The sequence below is a fragment of the Myotis daubentonii genome, chromosome 20 (assembly GCF_963259705.1).
Source record: "Myotis daubentonii chromosome 20, mMyoDau2.1, whole genome shotgun sequence".
NCBI classification, from domain to species: Eukaryota; Metazoa; Chordata; class Mammalia; order Chiroptera; family Vespertilionidae; genus Myotis; species Myotis daubentonii.
The window spans coordinates 7,136,111-7,158,988 of record NC_081859.1 but is presented as its reverse complement, the minus strand read 5'-3'; the positions used below and the strand labels follow the sequence as shown (position 1 = coordinate 7,158,988).

At 49.3% G+C, this 22,878-nt stretch overlaps 1 protein-coding gene across 4 annotated transcripts in view; it reads right to left on the bottom strand.

Moving 5' to 3' along the window:
• Positions 1–4,898: 4,898 nt before the first annotated feature.
• DUSP10 (dual specificity phosphatase 10) overlaps positions 4,899–22,878 on the bottom strand; it is a 236,066-nt gene continuing 218,086 nt past the window's right edge. For all 4 annotated transcript variants that reach the window (XM_059677781.1, XM_059677780.1, XM_059677782.1 and 1 more), the window contains 2 exons: positions 9,849–10,217; positions 4,899–6,201 (listed from right to left, as the gene is read on the bottom strand). In XM_059677781.1, coding sequence (XP_059533764.1) covers positions 5,936–6,201; positions 9,849–10,217 — 635 coding nt within the window. In that variant the 3' untranslated portion in view covers positions 4,899–5,935. The remainder of the gene's footprint in view (positions 6,202–9,848; positions 10,218–22,878) is intronic.

Genomic DNA, 22,878 nt, shown 5'->3' with positions numbered 1-22,878 from the left:
GTGCCGGGCGGAGGATGCGCTGTGCCCTCCGCTGGCAGATTAAATGCAGGAAAAGGAGGATTTGGCTTCAACCGGCAGGAGTTGAGTGATGCTAAACTAACAGTAAATCAGTGCCCTGGCCATTTAGCCCCACATGGGCTGTCAGATCCACTTTAAAGAACTTCAGATTGGAGGAGGATGAGCCCTTATCCAGTTACCAGTGTCCTTAAAGAAAGGGGAAAAAATTGGACCACACACCAAGGAATGAAGGCCAGATGATGAGGGAGGCAGAGGTCGGGGTGGCGCACGACAAGCCAAGGACAGCAGAGGTTGCTGGGTACCGCCGAGAAGGCACAGCAGCCCGGAAAGCATCCTAACATTCATGAGCCTGGACTGCACGCCTGCTGGAAAGCACAGCTCCTCCGCTCAGCACTGAGGCGGCGCAGTGCGTCTAAACCTCACATTTCACAAGAACAACTTAAAAAACATCATTATGGTTTTTTCTCACGCTATTGCTGAGGGGACAAGGAATAAAAAAAAAAGGTATTTTCTTTGTCAAAGATATACCATAACATTGAGCAAAAAATGGGAGAGAGAGAGAGAGAGAGGGAGGGGACTCATGAACATGGACAACAATGTGGTGATTGAGGGGGTAGGGGGAGGTGGAAGAGGGGATAGAGGGGATGAATGGTGAAGTAAAAAAAATATGCCACAAATACGTGCATGCGTAGGTCAATAATTCCATTTCCAATAAGTCTACTTTGTATGAATTGAATTGGATGGCAGAGTAAAAACTTAATGTAATTAAATTTTGCTCTGTCTTCTTTAGTGAATGCTTTTGAATTCCAAAAAGATATTCAGAAAACCATTCGAAGACCTTGGGAGGGAAAGTGCCATTTAAATGCAGAGTGCTGTAATTATAATAATGATTATTTTTGCTGCCATTCTATCACTGATCCTGGCATTGCCCCTCTACCACTTCCAATCAGCGGTATTTCCCCCTGCCCTCCAAAGCAAGGACAGACAGATTTAAGCTAGCTAACGACAGAACAAAAGAATCTTTGGGGTACTGTCTAGACGACTTAGTTCACAAGGACAAAAAAATGCTTCTGCTAGGAGACCTAAGGGCTCCATGAAACTGGAAGCTGAAACTGCCTGCTGGCTACTTCGCGTTCCTCACGCTGAAGGACCAACAGGCAGAGTGGGGTGATGCACTGGCTGGGATGAGGGTGACTCTGGAGGTGAAACTCGGTCACGACGCACTAGAGGAGAAAGATGTCTGAGCAAAGGACGTACTTACACTCTCCTGTCCCACACACGGGGTGGGTTAAAGCAGCAGAACTTTATTCTGTTACCACCTGGAAGCTAGAATTCCAAGATCCCCCGTTAGCCTTGCTGAGGGAGGCTCGGTGGGGAATCTGTCCGCTGCCTGGCGGTACCCAGCAACCTTTGCTGTCCTTGGCTTGTCCTTGTCTCCGCCTCCCTCATCAGATGGTCTTTATTCCTTGGTGTGTGGTCCAATTTTTCCCCCTTGTTTTAAGGACACCAGTAACTGGATAAGGGCTCCTCCTACTCCAATATAAACTTCTTTAAAACTCCACTCCATCTGCAAAATTCCCATTTCCAAGTAAGATCCTATTGACAAGGTGTGGGGTGCACAATTTCAAAAGCACCCCTTTTGGCAAGCACAGTCCAATCTATAATATCCTTGTGTTTCCTGTCCTTCAGCTGCAGGATATGAAAGGGGAGAGTGGATCTCAACCCCAAGGGAAATGAATACCATCCAAGAACGGCTAAGTTACACGTGGGGCTACATCTCTTCCCTGGGAGAGAGTGTTGGGAGTGTGTTCAACCACAGAAGTGATAGTCGCATCTTAATTAGGTGAAAACCTCATTTTCTAATGTCTGCCTGGAAGTTACGGTGGCCCGCAGGAGTGCAGACGGATGCCAAGTTGGCAAGGATGGACGCCGGAGCTGTGGTCCAGCATAGACTTGGCTCAATCCGAAACCGCACTGTGTAGACGCGCCCTTCCCGTCTCTCGCTGGGATGAGATGAGCCCCCGAGAGATGTGCACGAGCTGTGGGAGGCCTGTGTGCAGCAGCGACCACTGCACTCTGACCGGGGCGCCAGGCACTCTGGCAGCTGGCGCCCCTGTTCACTGACCGGGTGGCTCACCTTGACTTGGGAGGCAGCCGTGGCTGTGGGTGCAGCTCTGAGAGCTCCTCCCAGAACTCCTCCCTCAATTTTGCAAGTTTTGTACCTGGTCCATGTTCAGGGCAGGGGTCCTTCTCCAAAGTCACTCATAAGGTGGAGGCTGGTGAAAGGCAAACTCCAATTCTAGCTTTTCCTCCCGATTCCATCAGCCTTGCTCTCCTCCACTTCACACCCAGCCTTTCTCCACCTGCCCTGCTGACCCACCGAGACTTGTCGTCAGCAGACATGGAGGCGACACGCTTCCGTTGACTCCTCCTCTGGACCCCAGTTGTCTGACCCCTGGAATAAACCCCTCATTCCACCTCTCTCAGCACTCCTGCTTCTGCCCAGTCAGGAACCCCCAAAAGCCTGGAATTCAGTCTGTCACCTCCATAAGGACAGGAAGTCTTCTACTGACAGATCTGTTGTGGAAACTCTTTCTGATCACTGTATTATCCATCCTTAAGACTCACTTTTGACCCTCTCTCCCGCCCACATCCATACCTAACAACCATCTCCAATTAGCGCTTGAAAGCAAGTACCCTCTCCTCTTTCCTGAGGTCAGCTGTTCCATGTTTGGGGAATGAAACACGAAGGCAATGTGCTGTGGCTTATTTACAGGAGTCTGTTCACAAACAAGGTGACAGCCATGTTCTTCATATCTATTCACGCCGGCTTACCAGACATCTCCCCTCCCAGAAGGGCCTGCGAGAGCAATTTACTAGCATCGTATCTCCGTCAACTTCTGAAGGGTGAGTCAGGTCCTGGTTCTTTACTCTGATAGTTTTTGCTTTACTATCAGCTCTCATTTTCCTGTGTTTGATTACCCTTTAGTGAGGTCGTCTCTCATTTTTCCGTCAACAGATATGATTGCTGGGCTGGGTACCTCCGTTGCCTTGTGCGTGTCACCTTCCCCGCGCTACCCTGGGCCCTTCCTGTCCTCATCTGGAAGTAGCTAGCCCAAGCTCTTCTGTGAAATGCGACCTCTACATCCTGGCTAGCATGCACTCACTGCACAGGTATTAACTGTTGAAATCAATTTAGACAGAGAACCTAGAGCTGCTGGTGTGTGGAACTTTAGACAGCAATGCCTTCTGTATCTGTGTTTCTTTTTCCTCAGGAGATACATTATGAATTCACTCGATTAAGTCATTCTATTCATTCAGCAGCAGACAGGCTCTGCTGGACTCTGAGCATGATGCATGCATTGGTCAGAGGCTGGCTTTCTCGGGAAGATAATACTCCACGATTTCCCAGCTCAGCCCTGAGGCTCCCAGGCACCGAGGGAGGCCTAAGGCCTGGGGAGTCTGGTTTCTAGAGTGACGTCTTGGCTAATCCATATTATTTTCACAAACTGGTTAACATGCCTCAGGAAGAAATGGAGGCTAAGTAACTCAGAGCCCATTAGCAAAAAAAAAGTCCTGAATTCTGAGTCACTCTCAGAATTCTTGGTATGCTGGCTGGCAGGGTTCCTGTCTTTCTCTCAAAATCACAAAGTTCAAAAAGCATAAATCATGTTCATATAACTAAAGAAAACCTGTATTGATTTTTTTTCTCTTTGTTTTGGTTTTTAAAAGAAAAAGGAGACAGGGAATAAGTCTTACATTCTGTCAGAAATTTCACATTTGGACTTAGAATCAACAATTTAAAGAAATGCCTAGTAAATCATCCCACATGTTAAATCACGAATTATAGGTCAACCCCACTCCTTACATAGGCTCGGCCACCAATCCATCCTCAGTCTGAAGAATAGAAAACAGCATGAGAGAGATTTACTTTTCACTTAACACTTGGTACTCAATGCAAATAATTCAAAATTTCTGTTAATGTCCTCATAAGAGGTAAAGTTACTTCTAGTAGAAAAGCTGTTTTTTAAAAATGTCAAAAATATTGCATTATAGTAACATTTGTAAGCAAACATTCACAAAACTCTATCAAAAGTAGTCATGTGGAATTGGACACGCCAGAATTCTTCAAGTAGGTAACTAGTTAGGCAAGTGTCAGTGGCTGTGAGTGTCCCCTAAGGCCAAGTCCCTCTAGACATCTGTCTTCATAAAACATAGAAAACATCTGATTTCATTCCTCCGCTGTGCCCACCCCCTCGTCTATGGTTCGGGAATCCACGGACTGTAGGCCATGTCTCATATGGGTTAGCCGAGACACCACCAGGGCGAGCAGGAAGCTGTGTCTGAGGCAGCCGCTCCAATTTGCTGGTGAAAGAGCAGGAAATAGAAATGGGCTGTGGTGCACCCTCCACGGTCCATGTCACTAAAAACGTCTAGTGAGCAAGTGGCGATGGAGGGGCGGGGATGACCATCAGGAACCCTAAACGGCAGATTGTCACAAGTGTTTATCAGATAGCCTCTGGGGAGATCCTGGGATTCTAACCAATCAGTCCGTCAGGGACCGAATTGATCACCAAAGCTCGCAGGCTGGTGTAGAAACCCCTCCTTCCTTAACGTGACTCTCCTTGGAGCTCCTCCGGCCTGAGGGGAATTGCATGTGCAGGAGGAGATGGTGGAGCTGATAGGGGTGACCCCTGAGAAGGCCCATCCTTCTGCTTCTTTGCTCATTCCCTCTGCATCACATTGAGAACAGAACATTTCACCTCCTCACCCCTCTTCCCTGTAAAAATGTGTATGTATGTCCACTTACGTGACCAGTTACCAGAGGTAAGAGGTGCTTGATCTGGAGTTGAGGAAAAGAGGAGGAAACGACACACGTCCCAAGATGAGTTTCATTTATATAATGAAAATAAACCTTTACACAAATCAACAGAAACACACCCAGTTGTTTTTTTTGCGAAAAATATTTTTAAATAAATTTTTGTCTTTTTTTTTTTTTAACATTCTGATATACATATGTAACAAGGTTTATGGCACTGTAACCAGAATCAAATCCAAAAAAAAAAAAAATTAAAGGAAAAAGGTGGGAAGGAAAATAATCGGTTTCATGTAATTCTCTTGACTCTCCACGCTGGCAAATTTGCACTATTTGCCTAGCATCTGGCTGCCCACTCTAACTCGCTTGCACACTCAAAACACCCTAGTATTGCACAGTGAAGGCATATGGTAGAATGGTCAGTTCCTTGCTAGTTCAAAAAAAATCTCTTCAACCCAGAAAGGGGAAAAATATAATAATCCAGAGTATGAAACACACAAAATCAACAGTATCTTTGTCTCTTTCAGGAACGTGAAGGGTCCGCAGACCACTTACGCTGCCCTGATTGCACGCGGCACCAGTGAGCAGGTCGGGGCTTGGTGGGGTGGGTCTGTTTTCTACGTGAATGGCCCAGCAGACCCAGGTCTTCATAATCCAATGTCTTTTCTGCTGTCTTTTGGTTCTTTTTAAAATTGGTACAAAGTGTATATTCGGTCTATGAACCTGCACAGACTACATAATCATAAACTCTACAAATAGCTTCAAAGGAAAAGGGGGAAAAAATAAGTTTTATTACATGTTTATTGTTGGCTTGAAAAAAAAAACCAAAACAAAAAACCCACTTCCTTAGCCAGAGTTGAGAGATCCTTATAATAATCTTTCTTATCAGCTCCTGGGAAGTAAATCTCAATGGGCACCAAAAGTTAAATTCTTCTCACACTGGTTAAAAATAAAAATATTTTCAACGAGTTTGTTTCTGTTCACAAACCTTACCCCCAGCTTAAAAAAAAAAAAAAGGAAAGAAAAAGCAAAGAAATAATCCGCTCTCCTTTCTCTTTGTCTCCTAACAGGGACCAGTGACCCTGACCGTCCCGACTGCTGTCACACCACCGTCTCCACGCCCATCAGCTTTGGCGTAAGGATTCGCGGTGTCACCCCCTTGTTCAGGTCTTCCTCGAACTCCAGCAGCTGCCCCATGAAGTTGAGGTTTGGGGAAATAATTGGTCGTTTGCCTTTGACGAATTTATAAGCATCAGTCATGGTCATCCACGTGTGCTTCATCAAGTAGGCGATGACGATGGTGGCCGAGCGGGACACCCCGGCTTGGCAGTGGATCAGCAGCCCCTTCCCGCACTGGTGTGCTTCCTCTGGAGAAGGGAGAACGGCAAGAGGTGAAGGCAAGGACACAGGCAGACGGTAAGTGAATTCACTTTCCTCTGGACTCGACCAGGCCATATTTTGTTGAGGAAGAATAAACTAAAATGGTTTTATACCCAAGTATAATTTACTAGCTCACTGTATATGTACACTGAGTGGCCAGATGATTATGACCACCCCATCAGTACAATGAAGTGAATTAGTTATGCAAATAATAATAAAACCGTGAGAGTATTTGCTTAGGAAGTTTTCAAAATTCAGTATTTTGGCAAGTGTCAATGAAGTACTGGTGGGGTGGTCATAATCATCTGGCCACTCAGTGTATATGTCACAACCTCCAGAGTGGGCGAAAAGCAATCGTTGCATAAATAAGAAGCTACCTTCCTGCATTTAAAGAGAAGAGCAGGTGAAGGAATTATTCATAGTAACGGTACACCACAGGTGATGGCATTGACTGACGCGAGAGCCACAACACTTAATTTCCATGTGAAGCAAGCTACCAAGTAGACCTTCCTGATCCAGGACCTTAAATTCCAATTGCCAGACTGTGTGACTTGTCAAAACTAAAGTCATTAGAGTCTCTCCTGCCTGGGAGAGAGAGGAAAAACCAGTTCTTTATGCCAGCGGTCGGCAAACTGCGGCTCCCGAGCCACATGTGGCTCTTTGGCCCCTTGAGTGTGGCTCTTCCACAAAATACTGACTTCTGCACATGGGCCACGAAGTTTCAATCGCACTGTACATGTGCACCCGCACGTGGTATTTTGTGGAAGAGCCACACTCAAGGGGCCAAAGAGCCGCATGTGGCTCGCGAGCCGCTGTTTGCCGACCACTGCTTTATGCTGTAGAATTGCTCTGGACAGGAACTGGTATTGATAAATAAGAATGTCAGTCTTACTAAACTCAGACCGAGGTCAAAAGGTCATAAGTCAACTAGGAAGGTACCATGTTCGGCTTCTTATGGGAAAACCCTGTTGCGAAGTTAGGAAAAGACTTGTGTGTCCAGGCACTACATCTGCACTGGGGAGCCCTCTCCAACTCTACAGCGAGCCCAAGGCATTGTTCTAACGGAGGGGCACCTGACGGAATTTCAGCCGTGGCTCAGAACCCAGAGCAACTGGGAAAGGCCATACTTCATATGTTTCAGAGACATTAAGAAGCTCAGAGCAGCTTGTGGGCACTGCCTAACGGGTTCCTCAGGACGTGTCTAGACTAAAGGGCATCCCCAAGAAAGTGTCCCCGAAGGGACACCAGTTATCAGCGGTTCTCAACCTGTGGTCGAGACCCCTTTGGCGGTCGAACGACCCTTTCACAGGGGTCGCCTAAGACCATCCTTCATATCAGATATTTACATGACGATTCATCACAGTAGCAACATTACAGTTATGAAGTAGCAATGAAAATAATGTTATGGTTGGGTCACAACATGAGGAACTGTATTTAAAGGGCCAGAAGGTTGAGAACCACTGAGCTAGATGACGAGCAGGAAAGGACAACAGGGTAAGGAGAGTTGTGATTTAACTTACAACTACCAAGAAAAGAAACGTCCTGTAAATTTCCATCTTAAAAATCTACAGATCAGGCTTTCTTTTCATAGAAGAAGTATTTCAAGAAAGTATCTCCCTCTTTTAATGTCTTCTTTTTAGCACATACTAGGTATCAGCCGCCACACCAAGACTAGGGTGCCTGGTGGTAAGATGAGCTACAAAGCGCTGCTCTGACCACTGGTTCCACTAAACATTAGGTGAGTGACCTTGAGACTCAATCCCTCTGAACCATGGGAATAATGCCTACGAACCAGTCTCGGTGAACATGGGTATAATATCACCCAACTCAGAAATACACTGGCATAAACTGTAAACCTAGACTCTTTTTAGTTTCTATTGGACTCTCAATGAGTGTTACTGTGTTTATAAAACCTGCTGTGTTTTTCCTAGATCAAGACTATAGGACTTCAGTTTACCCAACGATGTAACAATGAAAACACAATCGTGCTGCGCAGGCTGGGGTACAGAACTGTTTTCCAGGTGAAATGCTGTTTGCTATGTGTTTGTTTTTCCTTCTACAAAAGCAGGTAAGTGAATACCCTACAAGAACGTAGGTTGCTTTGATTGCAGTCCTCTTAGAGGAAGCACATTGCATGCTACTCACTAAAGGAACACAATTTCCTAACTTCCCTCAACTGGAATTAAGTCAGAAAAATTGCAGCCATAACATCATGTACCAACCAGAAAGTTCCTCATCTGCCTGATGACAACAACTATTTCTTCCTCTGGGCTCAAGGTCCGGCTCAGATATTGGTAATAAAGAAGGTAAGGTCCCTTGGCACCACGTGTTACCAGGCAGGAATGAACAGAGCATGGTAAACACTGCCCCAGCTTATTGTAGAAAGGACCCTGAGTTCTGGTCCCTTCACTGACACTCAAACTCCGATGACCCTGGAGAAGTCATTTTACTTTTCTGAGTTCGGTGCCTACTCAGAATTTCCTTCCAGGCGGAATACTCCGTGTTCCTGCATTGAAGGCACTTTAGCAAGGAAAACAGTGGGGCAGCGAGCTGGGCAGTGGCCAGAGCTGTCAACTCTACAGCGAGTCCACCAGACCCAATTGGCTGTTGAGCCCAAGGCATTTTTCTAACGGAGGGGCACCTGACATGAGAGCATTCTTCCCGGGACACAGGCCAGTAACAGGCTGCTGCCATGTTTAGCAAAAGCACGGGGTCACCCTTTTGTGGTGATCAAGGTTAGAGTCACTTGAAAAAAATTGTTGAGGATCTGCTAGATGCCAGGTGCTCCCCAAATGATCATTTGAACGTTACCACAGTCTGAGGCTATAGAGGCAGCAAAAACTAAAGGTCGAATTAGGGCTAGGCTGGCCATCGCTTCCTTTTGGAGATCAAGGCCTGCTGTTGCTAGAATTTTCCTCCTTGGAAACGACTCAGGCTACACACCTTGATCTTCCTACTTCAGTGAGTCTGGGGTGAACCGTCTAGGGTACTCGAGTACCATCTCACCAACGCTCACATTCACGCCCTTTGCTACCCGATGTTTCAGACGAAGCAGGGGGAGGGAAAAACACTCCCCCGCCTCCAGTCCTCTCTCTTCTCTGCACTGATGTGATGGGAAAGATGTTCGCCGTGGCACTGCCTCACCTCACGTGCCAACTGCAAGTCCACTGAACTCAAGGTAAGGGGGCTGTGGGCGAGTCTAGTCACTATGTTTTATTTCCTGCAAGGTGCCGAGGTAGACCAGAAAGCCACAGCACCAGCCCTGGTCTCCACTGTCTTGCCTTCTACCCATTCTTTTATAGAAATTAGACTCTGGAACACACCACGGCTATCCCCTGCCACTTTCTCACTGAGAACTTGAGGGTTTCCAGCCGAACGCCTCCCAGGCAAGTGGAATTCTGCCCTTTTCTATTCACCTGATGGACCCAGTACACTCGGTGGGTTGTGACCTGGTTCAGATATTAGTAATAAAGAACGTAAGGGCCCTGGGCACCACGCCAGGCAGCAGAGCCCCAAAACCGCACCGAGCAGCTTTCCTTTAACACCCCGACATTCATCTTGAACTTGACATCAAAGCAAAAGCCGGAGGGGAAAGGAAGGCGGAAGAGGCGAGCTCCCCGGGGGAGGTAGTTACCAATGAACTCGAAAGCCTCTTCAAAGTACTGCCGCAGGTTCTGCTTGTTGCTGTCGGTGGCCGGCAGCCGCTTGTAGTTGAACAGGCCTTTCTCGTAGTGGTAGAGGGGCAGGTGCGTGGTGACGTTGATGATGTAGCCGATGTTCAGCCGCTGCATGGCCTCCAGGTCTTGAGCGTCCTGCTCGTTGCCAAGGAACAGGAAGGGCAGGATGGGCGTCAGCTCCGCGTTCTCGATGTCGGGGGTGGTGGGGATGCACTGAGGTAGCACTGAGGCCGCGGAGGCGCCGCCCCCCACCTCCCGGCACTCTTGGAGCTGGAGGGAGTTGTCACAGAGGTTTTCATGGTTCTGCTTAAAACTGCTGAGTCCACCTAGAACGCAAACACAGCGAGAATGACGCCCCCAGGCCTTCAAGTGGGCAGCAGCCACCTTCCCGGTAGGAAGGAGTGGGTGGCTTGTTATTGTTTTTATAATATGTTTTTATTAATTTTACAGAGAAAGGAAGGGAGACATAGAAACATTGATGGGAATGATCAGTATTGATCGGCTGCCTCCTGCACACCCCTCACCAATGGGGAACAAGCCCACAACTTGGGCCTGTGCCCTGACCGGGAATCAAACCGGTGACCTCCTGGTTCGTGGGTCGATGCTCAACCACAGAGCCACACCGCTCAGGTAGGAGCATGCGTTTTAAGCCCTGGCCGGTTTGACTCAGTGGATAGAGCGTTGGCCTGTGGACTGAAGGGTCCCAGGTTTGATTCTGGTTAAGGGCACATGCTTGGGTTGTAGGCTTGATCCCCAGTGTGGGGCATGCAGGAGGCAGCCAATCAATGATTCTTTCTCATCATTGATGTTTCTCTCTCTCTTCCTCTCTGAAATCAATGAAAATAAAAAATTTATTTTTCTAATATATTTTTTTAAAAGTCCATTTGGGGACTCAGGACAAGCTTTGGAGGCTGTCACGATACACGGTACTTGAGAAATGTGCTTTTTATACAAACTGGGGCATGTTCCCCTGGAAAGAGCGCCACGCAGCACCCGGCCATTCCCCCGGCAGCTAATTGCTCCTGCTGCCCGGAGCATGGCCTACATAGAACCTTGCACCTTGGGAGCTGACGGAGGCACAGCGCGATGACCTGGGGCAAGGAACCTCTGCCAGCATCTCGGCACCACGGGCGTGTGCCTGGCACCCTTGGTGAGCTCACCTCACCCACAGCGACAGCTTCCCTCCTGACCCAGCACCGTGGCCATGAGCGGGGACCTGGGAAGAACCCATTGATCTTGGCTCTCACCCCAGTCCCGCCCCTTCCTGGTCCTGTCGCTTGCTGAAGTTCACTTCCCTGAGCCTCAGTTTCCCTACCTGCACAGTGAGGGTCAGGGCATCTACCCCCTGGTGTGCGTGGGAGCCTGGATTGAATGAATACATGTAAAGTACTCAGCAGGGGTTTGCTACTTCTATGAGGATTATTTCTACGATTGCCCAGGCAGCAGAGAAATGCTTGGAAAAGATAAAAATACAGAGAGTGGGGAGGAGAGTTTTCCTTCTCTCGTTTTTGATATTTTCCATGTATTTCACTGACCATTTTCAATCCTGATTTCCAGCAGGAGGCAGTGTGGGAGCAGCCCGGATCCGTGCACCCACTTTTCCATCAGGAAACCTCTAACACAAGCATGTCAAACTCGCGGCCCAGCCAATATAACGGTATGTAAGAAACATTTTAATAAAAATTTCTTAATTATTAATAACAAACTACAACGTTCGCTAATGACTGATTACTATAATTGTGTAGCATTCATTTCCCTTATGCGCAGGCGCACCATTTCTCTCCACTAACACTAGCAGCGAATATTTTAGCAGCCGATGGCATGTCCTTAGTCTTGGACTGGCTTGTTTGGTGTGCACAATGGGAAATATTTTGCTTTTGGAGAAAGGAAAAATAGGTTTATCTGCCTTATGCTTATTAATTTGTGCAGTTATTCAGTGTCTGGTAAGTTATTCAGTGTCTGGTAAGTTAAGGTTCAGGAAAAAATATTAAAATGTTCTATTTTATGTTAACGATGACTCATTTATTTCAGCTCTTTGTATTTGGCATGTCTCTACTGAAATAAACCTACATTTCTATGAAAATTAAAGCTTTTGTTTTTCTGCGGCCCACAGACACACCTTATTTGGCCCGTGTCAGCCTTTGAGTTTGACATGCTTGATGTACACCTTTAGCTTAAGGCTCTGTTCTGCCTCCTAAGTGTTATGGGTCTCGTGTAAAAAGCTGAAAAGCGTACCAGTTTCTCCATTTTTAAATGCAGGCCTGCCCCTCAACCACAGGAGCGTTACCCATGAGAGTGTAGCTGAAGGAAATCAGCCGCATATGTAAGATGTTTACTACGGCATTGTCTATTTTATAGAAAAGGCCAAGATTAAAACAATTTTAAGAGAAGAGCTAATATAATCATCCAATGAAATGCTATGTAGCCACTCAAGGTTGTGAAAAAAGAGGAAAACGAAGAGAATGTTTGTTTGATATTAAATGAAAAAAAGGCAATTCAAAAACATCCACCATACATGGTGAGCAAAAGTTGAAGGACTATGCAAAAAAAAAAAAAAAAAAGAGTACTTGTTTAAGCAAACTATGATCCAGAAATTTCCTAACTTAAAGTTTCCTTTCATATTTGTTTGTTGTATCACACATGTGGATAAGCCCAAAGGATTATTATGAGGGTCATATTATACAATATACAAGGAAGGGCTATAGCACCAAATCAGCTCTAATTCAAATCAAACAGAAACAGATGCACTCTGGCTTTTCCTTTGCAAAGAGGAAGGTGCTGGAAATCTCCAATAAGCTGAAAGCTACCCAAACACAGCCTCCCTGGTTTCAGGAGGTAAAACAGGAAACAGGAGTGTGAACAGGATGTGGCTGTGGTGAAACAAGGACAGGAAGTCTATCGGTCCACTGGCCTCCGAGCCTCCCGTATGCCCTTCAAGGCTCATCTTTAGCGGCCACAGCAGGAAGCGCCAGACTGTAACGGGGATCCAGTGTCGGGGCTGTTCACAGCCAGCGCACGGGGACTTGGCCATGTACACCAGGGAGGTCACATGTTCAGGTCTGGCAATGACCCCAAGCATCTGCCGAGGGGTAATATTAGGATCGCTTCATCCTCTGTCAGGGTCAAGCCTCGCTCTTCTTTTTGCAAAGAAAAGCAAGAGCTATCACTTCATTTAAATTGATTTTGAGAATTAAACGCTGCCCTTACAGATTATTATTCTGCTATGAAATCATGGGTGGGGGAGTTTATCTGGGCTCAAAGGGATCATTTTTAAAGTAGACGGAAAGAATAGAAAACCCGAAACACTTCACTAGTGAAAGCATTTAAAGACACTGAAATTACCCACTGCCCCCATCACCACAAAAGAGACGGAAAGGATATTTAAAACCTGCCCAGCTTTGGCCCCTACCAAGTCCACGCAGACAAGTCCACACTGATTCCGGGATGGGAACCTCCTTCACTTTTTTCCCCCCAATGAAAAAGACAGTTGTTATACTTTTCCATAAACAATGAGAGGAAAGAACTAAAACGAATTCAAAAGAAGTTTCTAAGGGGGTAGGGGGAGAAAACCAGAATGCTCTCGTCTTACGTAGGGTACTCAAGCTGTAATTTGTCTCAAAAGCTGGTTAAAAAAAATGGGCGCCAGCAAACCCCCCACGCAGAAGAAAGCAGCCCGGAGCTTTTTAAAATTCTGTCTCTACACCTCCTTTCCCAATGACATCAGCTGGGGCTCCCCACCTGCCCAGTTGCCATAGCAGTTACACAAAGACACACAATGACATCAGTTGGCATGATATCAACTCTTTGAGTGCAAACAATACAAGAAGGAGGACTTTGTTTAAGGCCTTTGGTGCAACTGTGGTCTGGGGAGGCAGTGATGTAATACGCTAACAGGTGGCATAGGCCTTCCATGTGCCTAATGGGGGGAGGAGGGAAGCGAGGGGGGAGGAGGGAGAGAATTCGAGACAGACAGACACAGAGATCCGAATCACAGGGGGGCTCCTGTGCAAAATTCTGGGCATGTTGTATGTTTAAGCCATGTGGGAACCAGCTCGGGGAATATGTGGAGACGGAGTGGACAGAAAAGGAAAGAGTGGAGTTCAAAGGTGTTCGCTGCAGAAGAAAATTCGCACTGAAGGGAGGGAAGAAATTGTCTCCCGTCCGAGTGCCAGTCTGATGATCAACTCGGGCAAGAGCTCCCAGGAAGGGCTGTCCCCGGGATGGTGCTTAAAGCAAAAGGAACCGGTGTGATGGCCGTGGTGGTTTCAGAGCGATGTCCGTAGGGACCAGAGCTGTCTTCCCTTGGGAGGTGGAATTAGAAGCTGGGGAGGAGGGAAGGAAAGGACTGAGGCTAGCGAGGTTTTCTCTTCCAAACCTGTCCCCTACCTGACCCCATCCTATCCCCTAGAGGCCGAGCTGACCGCCCCCGTTCTGCGGAGCTGTGATGAGCGCATACTCAGCGAGGAGCTGGGTCATTTCACGCTTGTTCTTGCTAAATGAGAACGTTACAACATGATCAGCAACACTGAAGCAGAGGCAGGGCGGCTGGTGGGCAGGTGCGGGGGTAGAGGCAGACAGGCCAGGCTGCGACTGTGATTCTGCCTCAGAGGAGCTGTGCGGCCTGGTGCAATCACTTTCCCCCAGTAGGCCTCAGTTTACTGCTCTGTAGAGTGGGTGTATTATCATCTACCCACGGAGCCTGGTACCGGAAGCCCAGGAAAATCTGTTGCTATGTCACCAGGCGCCGGATAAGTTAGGTCTTGTTACCCCAATGTCACCAGTCGCCCCATCTCCCTCCCGTTCACCCATGCGCACCGCAGTCCCGAGCGCCCCACTGCGGGCAGCGATGCTGAGGCCAGGGTGCCTGGGCGCATCCCGAACACTAGCCACGCCATTACCTGCTCAGGCTTCTCGCCTCTCGGTGCCTCAGTTTCCCCACCTGGGGAACAGACGACAGCAGCACCTGCCTCCCACTACCGTTTGGTTAATAAATAGCAAGCCCTTCGAAACCACCGCTAGCACATATTTAAAGCACATGTTTTTGCAATACTTGGGGAAACTACCCTTTTAAAGATCTAAAAAAGACTGCTTCATATAAAGACTGTGAATGAGAAGTAAGCCAATGTCTAGAGATTTTCCTCTGAAAATTGTCTTCAAAAGAAAGCAGGAACCAAAGCTTAAACGACGCGCTCCCACAGAAAGCAGCAGCTCTCTGTTCCTCAATGCCTGCGGCGCACTTCGCCAGTCAGAGCACCCTGAGCGAGGCTGGGCACGTCTGGGTTCCAGGCCTTCCCAGTGGAGGGAGGACTGAGGGTTTCATCTCACTCTTTAATCTTTTTTAAATTCCCCAATTACCGTTCACAATCATTACTCTTTAGTGTTAGTTGCAGGTTACAGCATAGTGGTTAGACAATCATATAGAACTTTTTAAAAAATATATTGATTTCAGAGGGAAGGGAGAAGAAAAGGGAGAGAGATGGAAATATCAATGATGAGAGAGAATCGCTGATCAGCTGCCTCCCGCATGCCCTGCACTAGGGATCGAGCCTGAAACCCAGGCATGTGCCCTGACCGGGAACTGAACCGTGACCTCCTGGTTCATAGGTTGAAGCTCAACCACTGAGCCACGCCGGCCGGGCAGACTGAATGTCTTAGACGACACTGCTCCCCCCCCTCCCCGTCCTCCGAGTCCTCTCCAGGCTGACCACGTTAGGCACCGACTGTGTGTAGTGACCGGAGCAAATAGTTTCCAGGCCCGAGCAGCAGCACTGGGCGACGCATTTCCAACCCTTATCTCAAAACTAGCTTCTCTGCCACAACGAGTTTGAGCAGCACGTGGATGCTGAGTGGCAAGGAAGAACACCCAGCCCCCAAAAGAGTAATACACACCCAGCCCCTAAAGAGACACACACACCCAGCCCCTAAGGAGACACACACCCAGCCCCTAAAGAGACACACACACCCAGCCCCTAAGGAGACACACACCCAGCCCCTAAAGAGACACACACACCCAGCCCCTAAAGAGACACACACACCCAGCCCCTAAAGAGACACACACACCCAGCCCCTAAGGAGACACACACCCAGCCCCTAAAGAGACACACACACCCAGCCCCTAAAGAGAGATACACACCCAGCCCCTATAGAGACACACGCACCCAGCCCCTAAAGAGACACACGCACCCAGCCCCTAAAGAGACACATACACCCAGCCCCTATAGAGACACACGCACCCAGCCCCTAAAGAGACACACGCACCCAGCCCCTAAAGAGACACACGCACCCAGCCCCTAAAGAGACACACGCACCCAGCCCCTAAAGAGACACACACACCCAGCCCCTAAAGAGACACACGCACCCAGCCCCTAAAGAGACATGCACACCCAGCCCCTAAAGAGACATGCACACCCAGCCCCTAAAGAGACACGCACACCCAGCCCCTATAGAGACACACGCACCCAGCCCCTAAAGAGACACACACACCCAGCCCCTAAAGAGAGATACACACCCAGCCCCTAAAGAGACACGCACACCCAGCCCCTATAGAGACACACGCATCCAGCCCCTAAAGAGACACACACACCCAGCCCCTAAAGAGACACACGCACACAGCCCCTATAGACACACCGCCCCTAAAGAGACACACACACACAGCCCCTAAAGAGAGATACACACACCCAGCCCCTAAAGAGACACACGCACCCAGCCCCTATAGACACACACACACCCAGCCCCTAAAGAGACATACACACCCAGCCCCTAAAGAGACACACACACCCAGCCCCTATAGAGACACACGCACCCAGCCCCTAAAGAGACACACACACCCAGCCCCTAAAGAGACACACGCACCCAGCCCCTAAAGAGACACACGCACCCAGCCCCTAAAGAGACATACACACCCAGCCCCTAAAGAGACACGCACACCCAGCCCCTATAGAGACACACGCACCCAGCCCCTAAAGAGACACACGCACCCAGCCCCTAAAGAGACACACACACCCAGCCCCTAAAGAGACACGCACACCCAGCCCCTATAGAGACACGCGCACCCAGCCCCTAAAGAGACACACGCACCCAGCCCCTAAAGAGACACGCACACCCAGCCCCTATAGAGACACACGCACCCAGCCCCTAAAGAGACACACGCACCCAGCCCCTAAAGAGAGATACACACCCAGCCCCTAAAGAGACACGCACACCCAGCCCCTATAGAGACACGCGCACCCAGCCCCTAAAGAGACACGCGCACCCAGCCCCTAAAGAGACACGCGCACCCAGCCCCTAAAGAGACACGCGCACCCAGCCCCTAAAGAGACACACGCACCCAGCCCCTATAGAGACACACGCACCCAGCCCCTAAAGAGACACACGCACCCAGCCCCTAAAGAGACACACGCACCCAGCCCCTAAAGAGACACGCGCACCCAGCCCCTAAAGAGACACGCACACCCAGCCCCTATAGAGACACGCACACCCAGCCCCTAAAGAGACACGCACACCCAGCCCCTAAAGAGAGATACACACACCCAGCCCCTAAAGAGACACACCCAGCCCCCTAAGGAGACACACACACCCAGCCCCTAAGGAGACACACACACCCAGCCCCTAAAGAGACACACACACCCAGCCCCTAAAGAGACACACACACCCAGCCCCTAAAGAGACACACACACCCAGCCCCTAAAGAGAGATACACACACCCAGCCCCTAAAGAGAGACACACGCACCCAGCCCCTAAAGAGACACACACACCCAGCCCCTAAAGAGAGATACTAGTACAAGCAATGGGAAAGATTCTAAAGGAAGGAAAATGGGTGCTACATCAACTGAACCAAAGACAAATGGAAAACCGAAAAGTCATCAGTAAAATGTTGCTTCAACGGCATGAAAGAAAGTCTTTTTTGCATCGAATTGTGACTGGCGATGAGAAGTGGTTTTATGTTGAGAATCCCAAATGCGCAAAATCATGGGTTGATCCAGGTCAACCATCCACATCGACTGCAAGGCCAAATCGCTTCGGAAAGAAGACAATGCTTTGCGTTCGGTGGGATCAGAAAGGCGTGGTGTGTTATGAGCTTCTAAAACCAGGTGAAACCGTTAATACTGATCGCTACCGACAACAAATAATCAATTTGAACCACACTTTGATCGTAAAATGACCAGAATGGGCCAGAAAACACGGCAAAGTAATTTTGCTTCATGATGACGCACCATCGCACACTTCAAAACCAGTTAAAGACACATTAAAAGATCTTGCCTGGGAAGTATTAACCCACCCGCCATATTCACCAGACCTTGCTCCTTCAGATGACCACTTGTTCCAATGAGCAGCACTTCAAAACGTACGAAGAAGTGGAAAATTGCGTCTCTAAATGGTTTGCCTCGAAACAAGAGAAGTTCTATTGGGACGGTCTCCACAAATTCCCTGAAAGATGGGGGAATGTGCAGCTAGCGATGGACGTTACTTTGAATAAAGCACTTTTGATGTTTCTCTTGAAATTATCGTGTTTTCTTTGGATTACAAAATCCGCATTATTAACCGGTACACCTTGCACACACCCAGCCCCTAAAGAGACATACGCACCCAGCCCCTAAAGAGACACACGCACCCAGCCCCTAAAGAGACACACGCACCCAGCCCCTAAAGAGACACACGCACCCAGCCCCTAAAGAGACACACGCACCCAGCCACTAAAGAGACACACGCACCCAGCCACTAAAGAGACATACGCACCCAGCCACTAAAGAGACATACGCACCCAGCCCCTAAAGAGACACACACACCCAGCCCCTATAGAGACACACGCACCCAGCCCCTAAAGAGATATACGCACCCAGCCCCTAAAGAGACACACGCACCCAGCCACTAAAGAGACACACGCACCCAGCCACTAAAGAGACATACGCACCCAGCCACTAAAGAGACATACGCACCCAGCCCCTAAAGAGACACACACACCCAGCCACTAAAGACACACACACACCCAGCTCCTAAAGAGATATACGCACCCAGCCCCTAAAGAGACATACACACCCAGCCACTAAAGAGAAACACGGAGCCCACAATCACCCGTGTCCCCGCCCGGAGGTCAGTGGGTGGCAGTCCCCGTGGAGCCCTGGGTCTGGAGGGAAGCCTCTCTCTGTCCATGTGTGTGGCTGTTCTGGCTACTGCGCCCCCCGGAGGCAGAACAGCCCGTGTGATGTGATTCAGAAGCACTGCCCTGGGTGGCAGATTGAAGAGACCACAGCCACGTGGGGAACCGGGAGAGACTTCCATCTCCCAACGGCGACGGGCAGCGCTGTTGCACGCCCGCAGTGTCCAGCAATGTAACGCAAACTCTCCCTGAAGGTCAGCAAGTGGAATTCACACCCAGAGACCTGTGGCGGGGACTGGAAGGAAACTTCTAGGAGCTTGCTGCAAGCGTACTGACCACCCGTTTGCTGCCTCGTTTTTCTTACTGGGTGACTCGTCTTTTAAGGTAAAGTGGCCCTTGGATGACAGCGGTCAAGAACATGGACTCTGGAGCCCGGCTGGTGTGGCTCAGTGGTTGAGCGTCAGCCTATGCACCAGGAGGTCACGGTTGGATTTCTCTCTGTCTCTCCCCGTCCCAGCAGCTTTTGCTCCTTACTAATCCTATAATAAAAGGCTAATATGAAAATTGTCCCCTCAATTGGAAGCTTGGGAGTTTGACCAGGAGGTGGGGCCGGCCTGCCAACTGCCCACAGCCCCTCCCCCAGGCCAACCCCGCCCCCAACTGCCCCGATTGCTTGCGGGGCAGAGAGGGCAGGCTGGCCAGACCCCACCCATGCACAAATTCATGCACTGGGCCTCTAGTCTTTGTATAATTTACAATATGGTTTCAGCCAGATTTTTGGTTCTGTGTACTTCTACAACTGCTTTCGTTCATTAACTTGTTCGGAGGCTCTTATTTCTTATGTTTTACAATATATTGCTCCCTGCTTTGATGCATAAAATCTTTGTCACACACCCAATAGAAATAATTTTTCAAAAAATTCCTGCCTAAATAGTTACCTCAAAAAAGTGAACGGAGCAATGATCTCAGGATGGTGACATACAAAAATGAAGCTTTAATGACATGCCTCCCAGGGAAAGCTGGCCCCAGCATGCTTCTGCCCAGCCCACCCCTCCCTGGCAGCTCAGAAGCTGCCTGGGGCGCACACAGGAGCCCACTGCGGAACTGGTGCAGAAAGGCCCGGGGGTTCAATCCCAGGCTCAGCGGCTCCCAAAGGCAGCGTCTGGGACCCTACGAAGGAGGCGACCCCCAACACCCCTTCCCATCCTCCCGGCCGTAGGGCTGTCACGGTGACGTGTCAGGGGACGGCCAGCGTCATTTGCGTGTATTTGACTAACAGGCAGGGCTCCTCCGCAAGTATGTAAATCCGGCCTGTGTCTTTATTTTTTTTTTAATATATTTTATTGATTTTTTACAGAGAGGAAGGGAGAGAGACAGAGAGTCAGAAACATCGATGAGAGAGGAACATCGATCAGCTGCCTCCTGCACATCTCCTACCGGGGATGTGCCCACAACCCAGGTACATGCCCTTGACCGGAATCGAACCTGGGACCTTTCAGTCCGCAGGCCGACGCTCTATCCACTGAGCCAAACCGGTTTCGGCAGGCCTGTGTCTTTAAATCTGTGACCTCATGTATTTACATTAGAACAGAAAGCACTGCCAGAAGCAACAGCTGATGATAGTCGTGTAATTTTCCACCAAGACAACAATCTAGCGGCTTTGTGTGGTTTTTGTGAACAGATGACATTATGTGAGCAGGATTCAAAGGGGAGGATCTCAGAGTCCCCCCCCCTCCCCCCCAGGAACTCCCCCAGGTTGTGCAGAAGTCACTGTGCCTTCAAGGAAGAGCCCTCCTGCCCGCCCCCCCCCAGCAGGCCAGCGTGTCCCTCCTGTGTCCCTCCCTCCCTCCCTCCGATCCTAAACCCTTCCCAAGTGTAAGGGAGAAAACAAGACTCAGGAGTTCCGCCTCGAGTCCATTTGATGCTTGAACTTCCATCGAATCCACAGAGTATCTTTTAAACCTATTTTTAAAGGGTCGAGGGTGGTTTGGGAAGAGTGGCCAAGCTCCCTTCCTTCCCCCAACACACGATTCATTAGGCCTGTGAGTGCAGAAACCCCGTCTTTCCATCCACCCTCCCTGTTCAGGCTCCGACAGGTTTCAGTGAGAACCTACAGGGCAGAGGCGGGCATCAGGGACTCCCCCCAGTCACTCCCTGTGCCCGAGGGCCAGGGCGACGCTCTCCATCTCTGGCCTCGCCTGGACGGGCCACGGCCACACACACACACACACACACACACACACACACACACACACACACACACACCGTCCCTGTTGAGGGGCCAGCCTGTGGGCGTCATTGTCACTGGGGGTTCGTCTGCCTCTCCACTGCGCTTCCCTCTCACTAACCAAAATGCCAATGAAAGAAGTCAACGTGTTTCATATTCACGACAGGCTCTGGGGCTCACCAGAGGAATGGCTTTCCACCAAGGAGCTGCCTCTCAACATACAGGCTGGGCATGCGGAGGGAACAGGGCTGACGGACGGCCAAGTTCAAGCCCAGGTTCCTGAAAGTGTGCAGTTCAGATTCCCCTCTGCCTCCACGTGGAAACTTGACCTCCGTGAGCAGGGGGAGAACGGCTCACCACAAACACTCAGCTCGAGCCTCCGGGTTTTCTGAACAGACACACCAGCTACATTCACATTGTTTTCACCTGTACAAGCTCTTTTCTCTAAAAGCAAGGCCTTTCAGACAGTTGGGGGCCCGAGTGACATCCTGATGATGTCCCTTCCCCCTTCCCTTCTCCCTCCCTCCCCACTGGTCAGGGTCCAATGGGAGGAGACGGATAATAAACACGTAAGCCTACAAATAAAAGGGTAATAATTAATTACAAGGGCCATGGGGTTCCCTCCAGTTCCTGGGTGCTGCGGGAGCAAACTAATTAGATCTGAGTCCAGGGCAGGCCTCTTAAGGGCTGAGAAGGGACTGACTGGTTGGGGGGGGGGGGCGGTGGAGGGGAGCGGGTCCAGGAGAACAGTTAAGGCCCAGAGAACCACACTATGGCAAAGGCGGGCCACAGGAGGCCTGGGTGACACAAAGGACCTAATGCGGCGAGGCAGGATGAGAGTGCAGGGGACACAGTGGGGAGAGGTCATGGAAGTCTGCAGGAGGCCTCTTAGGCACATTATGCGGTTGGGACTTTAAATTCAGTGGCAGCTCCTGACTGTTTAGAAATCCATAAAAGATGATCAATACATGTTTGAAAGGAAGGGGGGGAGAAAAAAAGGTGTTGACTGACCAGATGGTGTAATATACCTATACTCCAAAACCTGGGCAAATTCGTCCACTTTCTTTCCCCGAATGCATTTTTTTACGTCTTCCATGGACTCAGTTATGCACTATCCCCATTCATACATTGAATCCCCTAACCACCAATGTGATGGTATTTGGAAATGGGGCCTCTGAGAGATGAGGTCATGAGGGTGGGGCCCTTATGATGAGATTAGTGCCCTTACTTAGTATAATAAGAGACCCCAGAAATCTTGGTGTCTCTCTCTCCCCCAACTACCTAAGGACCCAGAGACAAGGTGGCCATCTGCAAGCCAGGAAGAGAGAGACCTCATCAGAACCTAATCATGCCAACACCTTAACCCTGGAGTTCCAGAACAGTGAGAAGTAAGTTTCTGTTGTTGTTCAAGCCACTCAGTCTGTGTCACGTTGTTATGGCAGCCCCAGCCGACTAATACCGTACCTACTTTTAAGTTAGATTCTCAGTATAGCTTACCTTTTTAAAAAAATAGAAATTATAGTTCTTACTTTCAAGGAATAACACTGGAACCTCTGGATTGCCTGAGAACCTGGCCCCTGGGAGCCAACCCAAGTTGGTACCACATCTCAAAGTCAAGCCAGGAACGGTTCAAGGTCAGGGAATAGGATGCAGCCTAAATGA